At 40.3% G+C, this 13,498-nt stretch overlaps 1 protein-coding gene across 1 annotated transcript; it reads left to right on the top strand.

Moving 5' to 3' along the window:
- Positions 1–9,598: 9,598 nt before the first annotated feature.
- LOC133256086 (small ubiquitin-related modifier 1-like) lies at positions 9,599–10,839 on the top strand. The gene has a single exon (XM_061430823.1). It carries the CDS (start codon positions 9,619–9,621, stop codon positions 10,048–10,050), a length of 432 nt encoding a protein of 143 aa, XP_061286807.1. The 5' UTR covers positions 9,599–9,618; the 3' UTR covers positions 10,051–10,839.
- Positions 10,840–13,498: the final 2,659 nt, after the last annotated feature.

Raw genomic sequence — 13,498 nt, 5'->3', positions numbered from 1 at the left:
AAAGGATCTGCCTGCCAGTGCAGGAGACCTGGGTTTGATCCCTGGTCCAGCAAGATCCCACATGCCTCAGAACAGCTAAGCCCGTGTGCCACAACTATTGAGCCTGTGCTCCAGACTCCAGGAACTGCAACTACTGAGCCCATGTACCACAACTACTGAAGCCTGTGCACCCAAGATCCCATGCTCTGCAACAAGAGAAGCCACTGCAATGAGAAGCCAGCACACTGCAACCATAGAGTAGCCCCTGCTTGCCACAACTAGAGAAAAAGCCTCCACAACAACAAAGACCCAGCACGGTTTAGTGCAGTTCAGTCTTTCAGTTGTGTCTGACTCTGCAACCTCATGGACTGCAGCATGCAGGGTTCTCTGTCCTTCACCAAATCCCAGAGCTTGCTCAAACTCATGTCCATTGAGTCAGTGATGCCATCCAACCTCTGTTGCCCCCTTCTCCTCCTGCCTTCAGTCTTTCCCAGCATCATGGTCTTTTCCAATGAGTCAGTTCTTCACATCAGGTGGCCAAAGTATTGGAGCTTCAGCACAGCCAAAAGTAAATAAAGTTATTTTTAAAAATCTAGAGTAAAACAAGATAGGAAGAAGATGCACCCAAATACTATCAGTGGTCATCTCTGTATTGCAAAATTGTGGGTTTTTGAAGGGGAGAGGGCTGTGCATTGTGGCATCTGAGATCCTAGTTCCATGGCCAGGGACTTCCTTGGCCAGGGACTGAACCCATGAGCTTAGAGCTGAAGCTCAGAATCACCAGGGAACTACTGAACCACCAGGGAAATCCCATGATTTTAAGGTCTTTATCTAATTTTCCGTAATGAACACATAGTAATACTTTTTGAACCTGAAAAAGAGCAGTGTGTACTGAAAAAAAAATCATGTATCTTGAAGGTAGATAGTGTTAAAAGCTGAAAGGAAGGGTATAATGTCAAGTATGTGTTCTTAGTTCCCCATTTGATTACATTCCAAGAAGGAGTTCTTAAGTCATTGTTGAGTATGTGCCAGAGACCTCTGGATTGGAATTGCAGCTGTTATCTTCTACATTTAGGATGTTTGTGATGGCTGAGTTGATAATGTTTTTCAGGCTGGTATGTCTCATATATCTGGGTTGATAGAACTGAGGTAGTTCTTGAGTGGGAGTGGTATAGTCTTACAGCATTTTTTTTAAAGTGATTTCCCTGAGGAAGAGAGAGAACTCATAACTCCTACTCATCCTTCAACTCTTGCTCAGGTATTCTGTCCTTCAGGAAAACTCTGTCCCACCACCCACCCCAGACTGAGTTAGGTATGTCACTTAGCTCCCCATACTTACCACTATCTTTCTATCCACTGCATTGAGTCATAATGATTGGTTTTGGAGACTGTCTTTATCAAGCTATACTCTTTAAGGGAGAATCAGGCTTTGCTCAACTTTGTACCCAGTCATCACGTGAATGGTTAGTATTTGGTATGTTTGATGAATAAATGGGGAGTGAATGCATGAATAATGAAGAGTTTGTACTAGATGGCAGGCTAGTGAGAGTGGAATAGGATGTGACAGGATATTCAGGGAGGGGATTTGGCAGGTGGTTGCACTGGGGAGTTAAGGGAATGTGTATCAGATTTTAGAGGTGAGACTCTTGGACAGACCAAATGGCACACTGGGAAAGCCTCCCCTTTGATGATACCTGCCAAGAGGGAATGACAGGGATTTCTATGGTAGAAAGATAGTTTCTCAAGCCAGTGTTTTCACAGTCACAGGGCTGCCAACATCACAACCCCTGTGTGCTGATTTATAATACAGATTTCTGGGCCTCCTCTCAAGCGCTTCTAGTTTCTGGTACTGGGTTCAAGGAAGCTGCCTTTGAATAGCTCCCCAGGTGGTATCCTAAAGTGAGGGTCCTCTGGAGTAGGTGATTGAGTGCTAGAATCTGAACCCTCTGTAATAATTTGTTGTGCAAAACTGTGTGTGACGCTCCTACCCATACAACAGACACTGGGACTTTACCCTTAGAGATCTGTGTTCAGTAAGTTTAGGGTGAATCCTGAGAATACATGTACTTAAAAAGTAGGTGTAAGCCCAGCAAGCATAGAATCTATTTGGACATACCTAGGTGTCCAGTTTGACTGAGATTGAGAATTTTTTTCTCCAGCGATTGATGAAAATAGTCTTAGAAATCTCCAATTGGTTATATATTTTGGCCACTCTGTGCAGTGTGCTGAGTATTGTGAGAAATTAGACATAGCTTTTATGCTTAACACTCCTATAGTTAGAAAAAAAAGATGTGTGAAAATAATTGTTGCAGTGGCACAGCTCTCATATTCACGTGCTGGGACCTTCTAATAAGGACCTCAGAACAGGGGAGATCAGGATCCAGCAGTGGGTGCTGGGGTGAAGCCCCATCATTGAGTCTAAAGAACATAATTTGGGGGTTGGTTTCTGACGGTCCCAAAGTGAGGGGTCAGGACATGGTTGCAGGATTTCTCATCAGTGTGAGGCAGGAGGTAGATGGACCCCCACCCCCACCCCAAAGTGATTGGAGATTTGCAGGACAGTTAAGACAGGAGGCTGAGCCCTGCCCAAACCACATATTTCTCATTCTCACAGTCAGGAAACCTCCCCAACCACACATGTGCAGAAAGGCTCCTTAGAGGTCAAAGGAGAGTGATGCTAAGGGATGCTCTACCCATAGGCCTTTTCAGTAGAATCCATCTTGGCTAAGAGATGTGTGTGCACACATGGGAGGATCCAGATGTATACCAAATATGGCCTCTGAACCAGGCAAATCAAATTGATTGGCCAAGGAGACCCAGAAGAAATGCCCCATAAAAGTAATTTGAATTACCACGCGAGCACAATTCAGGGGTCCTCCCTGAGTCTGCCCTTGTGTCTATCCACACATGATGCTTAGTCTCTAAGTCGTGTCTGACTCTTTTGCAACCCCATGGACTGTAGCCTGCAAGGTTCCTCAGTCTATGGGAATTCTCCAGGCAAGAATACTGGAGTGGGTTGCCATGCTCTCCTCCAGCGAATCTTCCCAACCCAGGGACTGAACCCCAGTCTTCTGCATTGGCAGGCAGATTCTTTATCACTGAGCTACCATAGGTAGCCATAGGTAAATACAAACTTCTAATATTAACTTCCTCTGTTGGAGATTTGCTTAACATAGTGATAAATTATGCTTTCCTCTGTTACCTTTAGTTTCATCACAGCATCTTGGCTCATTTTATCCTTTCTTGCAACTGGCACATCATCAATGCCAGTTAGCTTGGCCTTGTATTTCACATCATGACCTTTGAATCTGGCCAAAAGATATTCATCTGTCTTTTGGTGCCTTTCTTCTTTTCTTTTCCCTTTTCTTTATCCACACATACTATACTATTTTTCCTCCAAATAAATACTTTGTTTCACTACTTTCTGTCTTTGTGGAAATTCTTTTCTGCAAAGCTGAAGGGCCAGGGCCTTGTCACTGACCACTGGTCTAGTGACTAGTCTAGTGACTAGGATCTGGTGCTTTCACCACTTCAATCCAGCCTCAATCTCTGGCCAGGAACCAAAGACCCATTTCAGGCTGCTGAAGGCTGAGGCCACCTGAGATCAAGTGCAGAGACTGGCCAACAAGTAGAAAAGAGAGTCATTTGAATCAGGATAAGCAATACTGCAAGAAAGGGTGGTTTGAAACTGTGTAAGGGGTCAGGGCTTTGGCTGAGAAATAGGCTCCAGGGGCAGGCTGCAATCCTGGAAGGAAACCGGCGTGAGAACCAACAACCCAGGCCAGACGTCTTCGTCTGGACTGCCCTTGGAGGGGTAAACAAGAAGACTCAACTCAGTGTTCCTGCAGACATCCAAGACTGTTCACGCCAGGCTGAGGGCAGAAGACACGTCCTCATTAGAAGAAAAGAAACAGAAATCGTGCCAGGCGAGGTCTTCATTGGAGCTGGTGGGACAATATCTGCAAGAGCACGCTCTCAGTGCCTGCAGATGTCTGAGACAGGGGCTGGAACAAGCAGGAAGCAGTTCATGAAAGAGTGCAATTTCTGCATAAGACAGGTATAGATCCAATTGGATGAGTTAACAAGAGAGTAGGGGGAAACAAAAGTTTCATGGAGGAGTGAGAATTTGAAAAGAGTTTGAGAAATCAATGGTCAGTATGAAAAATGAAACTTACTGGTCTAAGTTAACAAGGTCACATCTGGATCCCTTCTCATGATTCAGATTATGTAAGCAATTCATCAAAATTGTAGCCTAGTGACAGTTATTTTCACTATTTGTATGCAATGGAATCCTAGATTTTTTTCAAAAATCTGAAACCAAGCTGGAACCTTTGGGGGGCCCTCCTGGGTACATATCCTCTCTGTGTTCCCCATTTCTTGTTTGTAGGGAATAGGCTTCAGCCCCCTAGACCTTCCCTGAGTTCCAGAGGGCAAATTCAAACAGTTGCTAATCAGGGAAGTGAAGGAATGCAGAAACAAAGGAGGAGCAGCCAAGAAACAATGTGTGCTCACTGGCTAAATCCTGTCCAACTCTTTGTGACCCCAGGGACTATTACCCACCAGGCTCAGACTCTGTCCATGGGATTTCCTAGGCGAGAATACTGGAGTGGGTTGCCATTTCCTTCTCCATGGGATCTTCCTGACCCAGGGATGGAACCCATGTCTCCTTCATTGGCAGGCATATTCTTTACCACTGAGCCACCTGGGAAGTCCAAGAATTCGTACAGGGAATCAAAAGAGGGTAGAAATCCTTTTGGGTTTATAGTAGCTGAAACATTAACAGAACAGGCTGAGATTTCAGCAACATAATTTGCCCCCCTTCCCCCTTGGTACTTTATCCAGGTCATCACAACAGTGTTCTAATATGCTGCTTCATAATTGCATAATTCTAATATGCTGCTTCATAACTGCAAGCTGCACAGCCGGAAGTCCTGTAATTCTTGTCATTGCAATGGGACAAGTCCTGTAAGAGTCAGTAGGCTTAAAAAAAAAGAGAGATGACAGAAAGGACAAACTCCCACCCACTTTAGTGGGAGAAATGGGGAAAATGTCAAGTGATATTATATGTCACTACTGTCAATGAACATGGTCATTTGTGCCCACACTTTCTCTTACTCATATTAGTATTGGCCTTTAGGCAGGCATATGTCCCAAAGTGATTCTTGGCTTTGCTTTTACAACAAATATTTTCCAGTATTTACTCGATCCAGGATCCTTCTACGAGGTGTGTTTACTTCATATATCTTAATTCTCTTAATGGAACACATAAGAACGCAAATTAAGTCAGTGACTTACCATGTAAGAAGACTCAGCAAATTTTACTTGTTTCTTCTTCTGGAGAAGTTATGTTAAAATTTAAGCAACCACAAAACTGACAAAGGACTTGCTTCTAGGATATATAAGGAATTCTCAAACTCAATAGCATAAATCAACTACACTTCAGTTTAGGGCAAGGTCGTGGTTCCTCAGGAAGGAATATACATAATAATGTGTTTGAGTTTTGCAGGAGCTGAGGCCCCCATCCAGATGGAGGATGATAACACCGCCCTGTTACGTCACCTCTAAACAATCAGAAGAAAGCCACATAGACACACCCTGCAGCCCTCAAATTTTGCCCATAAAAACTCTTGCCTGAAAATTATTGAGGAGTCTGGGTTTTTTGAACCTGAGCCACCCGTTCTCCTTGCTTGGTCCTGCAATAAAATTTTCTTTGCTCCAAATTCTTTGGAATGTTTATTTGGCTTCACTGTGTGGCACAAACTTGTGTTCAATAACAATTTCTGAATATATACTATTTTATTTTAGTGACTTTTTTTCCTGGTATAGAGACAGGAAAGAAGGGAGCAGGGCACAACAGTTAAAAGAATGACACAGCTATTGAGGATACGACAAAAATTGGTTAGCACCAAATAGGCCCAAGATGGCAGAAGATTTGACTTCCAGTGGCCCTTGAGCCTCATTATATGTTCATTGTAATACATTAGCATGCTAAATGACTCACCCAAAGGTGCCATGACAGTTTCAAGGCTGTCTATAAAAGGCCAAAAATGTAGGTGGTGTCCAATTCCTGGAAATTACCATCCCTTCTCTGAAATAGTTGGAATAATCCTCCCACTCATTACTGTATGAAATTACCCAACCCATAAGAACTAACAACCCCAAATGCCAAGGCTTGCTCTCACTGTCTAAGAGAGATTGCATTCTGCCTATAGAATGTGTATCTCTCTAAATAAACTTGCTTTCACTTTACTCTGGCTTGCTCTTGAATTCTTTCCTACATAAAGTCAAGGACCCTCACTTGGCAGCCCATCCCAGGAGCTAACCCCAGACCTGGGAAGTGACCATCATCTTGTTTCCCCTTCTCCTGTAACATAATCTTACTATATGTGCACAAATAGCTCAGTTGGTAAAGAATCTGCTTGCAACGTGGGAGAGATCCCGGTTTGATTTCTGGGTCAGGAAGATCCCTTGGAGAAGGGATAGGCTACCCACTCCAGTGTTCTTGGACTTCCCTTGTGGCTCAGCTGGTAAAGAATCTGCCTGTAGTGTAGAAGACCTGGGTTCGATCCCTGGGTTGGGAAGATTCCCCTGGAGAAGGGAAAGGCTACCCACTCCAGTATTCTGGCCTGGAGAATTCCATGGACAGTCCATGGGGCCCCAAAGAGTGGGACACAACTGAGTGACTTTCATACACACACTACATCCATACCCAGATTCTACAATTGTCACCTTATTTTTTGATGGTTTTCAGAGGAAGTTAAACATAACAGAACACTTCACCCCAAACACTTGAACACCCATAATATAAAGTGTGGCCCTGACTCCATATTAGGTGCTAGGGGTAAAGAGCATGTCTGCCAATGCAGGAGACTTAAGGGATGCAGGTTTGACCCCTGGGTGGGGAAGATCCCCTGGAAGAGGGTGTGGCAACCTACTCTAGTATTCTTGCCTGGAGAATCCCATGGACAGAGGAGCCTGGTGGGCTACAGTCCACGGAGTCTCAAAGAATCAGATATGACTGAAGTGACTTAGCACACACGTACTCATCCTATTAACCACCAGGTAGCATCCTAACCAATCATCTAATGCCACCATTCCAGTAGGAATTTTCTCTCCTCCACCCTCTGGAAGCAACATCTGTTTTGATTTTTTCTGTCATAGTTTTGCCTATCCTAGAACCTCATGTAAGCATATCATACAGCATGTACTCTTTTCTGTAATGCCTCTTTCATTTAGTGTAATGTTTTTGAGATTTATCCTTGTTGTCCCATATAGTTTGGTCTTTTTTGTTGAAGAATAGCACTTCATTCTATGTTTATACAATAGCTTATTTTTTTTGTTTGAATGTTTTTTATTCAATTATACATAATGTCAGATGATAGAAAAGTTACAAGAATAGCTTAAAGAATTCTAGATATCCTTCATTCAGGTTCTCTGAGTGTTAGCATTTACCTACACTTGTTTTATCGTCTCTCTCACTCTCTCTACTTCTTTTCTCAATCATGTTGAGTTGCAGACATATCATCCCTTTACTCTGGAATACTTCAGTGTATATCACCTAATAACAAAAAAGAAATTCTCTCATATAACCAGAGTACATTTAACAAAATCAGGAGATGAGAGTGATATAGCACTATTTTATAAGCTAAAGACTGTGTTCAGATTTTGCCAGCTGTTCCAATAATATCCTGACTAGCATGAGAAAATCTAAAAATGTCTGTTACACTCACTATCATGTCTTTCTAGTCTTCTTTATTCTGGAACAATTCCCAAATCTTTCTTCATATTTCATGACAATGACATTTTGAAGAATATAGGCAAGTTATTTTTTAAATTAGGTTTTTATTTTGAGATAATTCTAGAGTTGCATGCACTTGTAAAGCATAATACAAAGAGATCTCATATATCCTTCACCCATCTTCTCCAATGGTAACATCTTGCCAAACTACAGCACAATATCAGAACCAATATACTGACACTGATAAGTCAAGATTCAGAACATTTCCATCTCCAGAAAGATCCCTCATGTTGCTCTTTTAGAGCCTCCCCCATTTCCCTCCCATCCCTACCCCTCCTTAACCCTGATAAGCAGTAATCTGTTCTCCATTTCCATAATTTCATCATTTCAATGAGGTTAGATAAAGAGAACTACTTACTAATGGGCTTTTTTCTTTCACCATAGTTCTCTGGAGATTCATCCATGGTGTGGATATACTATGGTGTGTTCAATCATTCACCTGTTGACAGACATCTGGGTTGTTTCCAGTTTTTTCACTGTTACGAATAAAGGTGCTCTAAACATTCGTGTTCAGGTTTTTACATGAATATAAGTCTTTATTTCTCTGGGATAAATGCCCAGGAGAGAAACTGCTGGGTCACATGGCAATTACATATTTAGTTTTTGAAGAACTACCAGATTGTTTTCTAAAGTGGCTGTACCATTTTGCATTCCAGCAGCAATGTATGAGTAATCCAAATCACCAATAACACTTTGTACATACTGTCTGTAATTTTTTATTTTAGAGTGTGAGTAGGGTAAGGTGGTACTTCATTGTGATTTTATTTTGCACTTCCCTAATGGCTAATGATGGTGAACATCGTTTCATGTGTTCATTTGCCATTTATCTTCTTGGGTGAAACATCTCTTCACGTCTTTTGTCCATGGATAGTTTGCTTTTGGATTGTTTTCCTTTTTACTGTGGAGTTTGCTTTTGTTGTAGGAAGAGCTAGCATTGTTTACTTTTGACTGGTAGATGTTTAGGATGAGCCAGTCAAGGAAGAGCACTTATTACAATGTGAATGAAACCCCAATCCTTTGCATACTGATGCAGACACCAGTGGCATGCATTTCTGGATCAAGGGTATAGGTTTAGGGAGTGTGGCAGCAAGAGTGAGAACCTTGACTGAATTTTCATGTGTGACTTCAGTAGAATTGCTGCCAACACATCTTGTTTTCATGGATGCGACAGGGCAAAAGGCTATTGGTCAGTTTTGAGAATTTGTTATATGTTCTAGATACTTGTATTTGTTGGATATGTGCTTTGTAAGTATTTTCTTCCAGTGTAGCATGTCTTTTCGTCCTCCTGACAGGGTCTTTCATAAAGCAAAACGTTTTCATTCTGATGAAGTAAAATTTATCAGTTTATTTTAGGGATAACTTTTTTTTTTTTTTTTAATTTTAGGGATAGCAATTTTAAAGTCTAAAAACTCTTTGCTTTATTTTCTATCCCAAAGATTGTCTGCTATATTTTTCCTAAAAGTTGTTTAGTTTTACACTTTACATTTGAGTCCATATGTTAATTCTTCATGTGACGTGAAACTTAGGTCAAGGCCTGTTTTTCTACCTGTGAATGTCTAGTTAACTGCAACACCATTTGTTGAAAAGGTTTCTTCTTCCATTGATTTGCTTTTGCAATTCAGTTGGAGTCTGTGATCTTGAATTAGGCAATGCTTGCCCAGGTATCACTCCAAAAGCACAAGCAACGAAAGAAAAAATATGTAGTAATTGAACTTTATACAAATTAGTATCTTTTGTGCATTATAGGATACAATGCTAGATTTACACCCAAGTATTTCTCTCTCTTTTTTTTTTTTTTTGAGTGACTTAAATGGTGTTGTAAGGAAGTGACGCAAGGAGTAATGGAAGTCCCTCCAGCCGCGGTGTTGTGCTGTCCAGTAGAGAGACGGATTTGTAAACCCCGGAGCGAGGTTCTACCTACCCGAGGCCGCTGGTGTGCGGAGACCCCGGGGGGAACCACTGTCACCATGTCTGACCAGGAAGCAAAACCTTCAACCGAGGACTTGGGAGATAAGAAGGAAGAAGAGTATATTAAACTCAAAGTCATTAGACAGGATAGCAGTGAGAGTCACTTCAAAGTGAAAATGACGACACATCTCAAGAAACTCAAAGAATCATACTGTCAAAGACAGGGAGTTCCCATGAATTCACTCAGGTTTCTCTTTGAAGGTCAGAGAATTGCTGATAATCACACTCCAAAAGAACTGGGAATGGAGGAAGAAGATGTGATTGAAGTTTATCAGGAACAAACAGGGGGTCATTCAACGGTTTAGATATTCTTTTTATTTTTTTTTCTTTCCCCTTAATCCTTTTTTATTTTTAAAAATAGTTCTTTTGTAATGTGGTGTTCAAAACATAATTGAAACTGGCACCCCATCTCTTTAAAACATCTGGTAATTTGAATTCTAGTGCCCATTATTCATTATTGTTTCTTTTCATTGTGCTGATTTTTGGTGATCAAACCTCAGCCCCCTTCATATCACTCTCTCCTTTTTAAAAATTACATGTGTGCATAGAGAGCCCGCCTTTTCCAGGACTGTGCATTTGCAGGCTTGTGATACATAAGATCAACTAATGCGAGTGTTCCTAATGACTTTCCAATTGGCCCTGACGTTCTAGCATGTGATTGCTTCACTCCTGGACTATGACTTTCAGTGGGAGGTGGAAGTTTTTCGGAAAACAGAACTGTGGAAAAATGACCCTTCCTTAACTTGAAGCTACTTTTAAAATCTGAGGGTCTGGACCAAAAGAAGAGGAATATCCATTTGGAGTCAAAATGACAGAGAATAATGACTAACTCCAAAGATGGCTTCACTGAAGAGAAAGCATTTTAAGATGAAAGAAAAATCTTGTCAGAATATCCCAGAAAAGATCTAATTTTCATTAGCAGTTAAAGTTATTCATGCAGAAGTGTATACAACAGAACACTGCTCTTTTTGACTTTGTTTGTACTTTTTGGCCTGGGATATGGGTTTTAAATGGACAGTGTCTGTACCAGCTTCATTAAAATAAAATATTTGTAAAAACTGTAAAAAAAAATAATAAATGGTGTTGTATTTTAATGTCAGTGTCCACATGTTTATTGCTAGTATATAAAAATGCAATTGATTTTTTTATGGTTATCTTGCATCTGGAGACCTTGATGACCTCACATGTTGGTTCTTAGATTTCTTTTTCTGTTTTTTTTTTTAGTAAATTCTTTGATTTTTCTTTGTAGATAGTCATGTCATCTCCAAATGGGACAATTTTATGTCTTTCTTTCCAGTTGGAATGACTTTTATTTTCTTGCCTTTTTGCATTTCTTGAACTTCTAGCATTGTTGTTTCTTGTATTTCCTCTTTATATATTTAGAACATCAGACAGTGATTGTCTTAGCACATTTGTGCTTCCATAACAAAATACCATAGACTGAGTGGCTTATAAACTATAAACAACAGAAATTTATTTCTCACAGTTCTGGAGGCAGAAGGTCCAAGATCAGGGTTTCTCTGTTTGAGTTTCTCTGATACCCTTTCATGATTAGATTAGGGTTACACTACTTTATCCATAGTTCCACAGAAGTGCATCATAGCAGAAGGCACATGCTTTCAATTAGTATTATTACCAGTGATATTAACTTTGTTAGCTTTGATCAGTTGGTTAAGGTGATGATTCCCAGGCTTTTCCACTATGAAGTTTTTACTTTTCTAGTTAATAAGTATTTTGTAGGAAGATATTTTGAGACTGTGTAAAGAATCTGACTTAGCAACTAAACAACAACAAAATATCTTCTTATTCTTCAAACTTTCACCAGCCAGCTTGAACATCATATATTGAGGACACTTGCCTGAATATTTCCCTGTGATATATCTTTATTCAAAGACAACATGATTATCTATGTAGAAAATCCCAAAGAATCTACCAAAAAGCTACTAGATCTGTAAGTGAATATTACAGTGTTGCAGGAAGATAAGATTTATGTATAAAAACCTATCATATTTCTATAAAATAGCAACAAGCAACCAGAAATTAAAATGCTAAAAATATCATTTACAAGAGCAAAAGACCCATGAAATACTTAGGGGTGAAACTAAGAAAATATGTACAAGATTGGTATTAATATTTTGAAATTACAATTGATGACATAAAGAAGACAAACAAATGGACAGACATACTTTGTTTATGTATTGGAAGAGTCAATATTGTTAAGCTGTTAATTCTTCTCAAGTTTATCTGTGGATTCAACATAAATATTATCAGGGTCCCAGTAGCCTTTTCAGATATAAATTGGTAAGCTGATTCTAAAATTTATATGAAAAAACAAAGGATCTATAATATTGTGGAAACAATTGGAAATCCATATGTTAAAAAAAAATGAACCTTGACCCTTGCCTTGTAACAGATCAAAACAAATAATCTGATATTAAAAATGGGCAGAGGAGCTGAATAGACATTATTCCAAAGAAGACATACAGATGATCAATAGGTTCATGAAAAGGTGCTAATCATCAAGAATCATCAGGAAAATATAAATCAAAATCATCATTTTATATGTTAAAATGATTATTATAAAAAAGACAAGAGCTAACAAGTCCTGGTGAGGATGTGGAGAAAAGGGAATATTTATGCACTATTGGTGGGATTAGAAATTGGTACTGCCACTATGAAGGAGCTTCAAACACTTCAAAGTAGAATTACTATATTATCAGTAATCCCACTTCTGAGTATTCCCAAAGAAAATGAAAATGAGATCTTGAAGAGATACCTGCATTCCCATGTTCATTGTGGCATTATTCACAATAGTCAAGATATAGAAACAACCTAATTTTTTTTGTCTGATACTTCCTCTTAGCTTAATAGTCAAGTTATGAGCAGAGAAAATTTTACATGCCTTGAACCTATAATTCAGACTTGTGTGTGTGTTTGAGGGCATGCCTTCAGTGTTATAGCTTGCTTTTTTGTCTTAAATACTGTCACCGGCAAATCCCAGTAACAATTCCCAGGGAATAAAAATAGAATCTGGATAATAAAATAAAATCTTTTTTTTCCTCTTTGTGCTTAGTCTAGTCTCACTCATAGGTTGCCACATGTCTTCATAAATGTCCCATCACTTCATGGGAAATAGATGGGGAGACAGTGGAAACAGTGTCAGACTTTGTTTTTCTGGGCTCCAAAATCACTACAGATGGTGACTGCAGCCATGAAATTAAAAGACGCTTACTCCTTGAAAGGAAAGTTATGACCAACCTAGACAGCATACTCAAAAGCAGAGACATTACTTTGCCAACAAAGGTTCATCTAGTCAAGGCTATGATTTTTCCTGTGGTCGTATATGGATGTGAGAGTTGGACTGTGAAGAAGGCTGAACACCGAAGAATTGCTGCTTTTGAACTGTGGTGTTGGAGAAGACTCTTGAGAGTCCCTTGGACTGCAAGGAGATCCAACCAGTCCATTCTGAAGGAGATCAGCCCTGGGATTTCTTTGGAAGGAATGATGCTAAAGCTGAAACTCCAGTACTTTGGCCACCTCATGCGAAGAGTTGACTCATTGGAAAAGACTCTGATGCTGGGAGGGATTGGGGGAAGAAGGAGAAGGGGACGACAGAGGATGAGATGGCTGGATGGCATCACTGACTCGATGGACGTGAGTCTTAGTGAACTCCGGGAGTTGGTGATGGGACAGGGAGGCCTGGCGTGCTGCGATTCATGGGGTCGCAAAGAGTCGGACACGACTGAGCGACTG

Source organism: Bos javanicus, chromosome 10 (genome assembly GCF_032452875.1).
Source record: "Bos javanicus breed banteng chromosome 10, ARS-OSU_banteng_1.0, whole genome shotgun sequence".
Classification (NCBI taxonomy): domain Eukaryota; kingdom Metazoa; phylum Chordata; class Mammalia; order Artiodactyla; family Bovidae; genus Bos; species Bos javanicus.
The sequence above is the reverse complement of the archived record's forward strand: the minus strand, read 5'-3'. Positions and strand labels throughout refer to the sequence as shown.

Excerpts from the sequence above, each read along its gene's own strand:
- LOC133256086 (XM_061430823.1), top strand. The coding sequence starts at position 9,619 with ATGGAAGTCCCTCCAGCCGCGGTGTTGTGCTGTCCAGTAGAGAGACGG.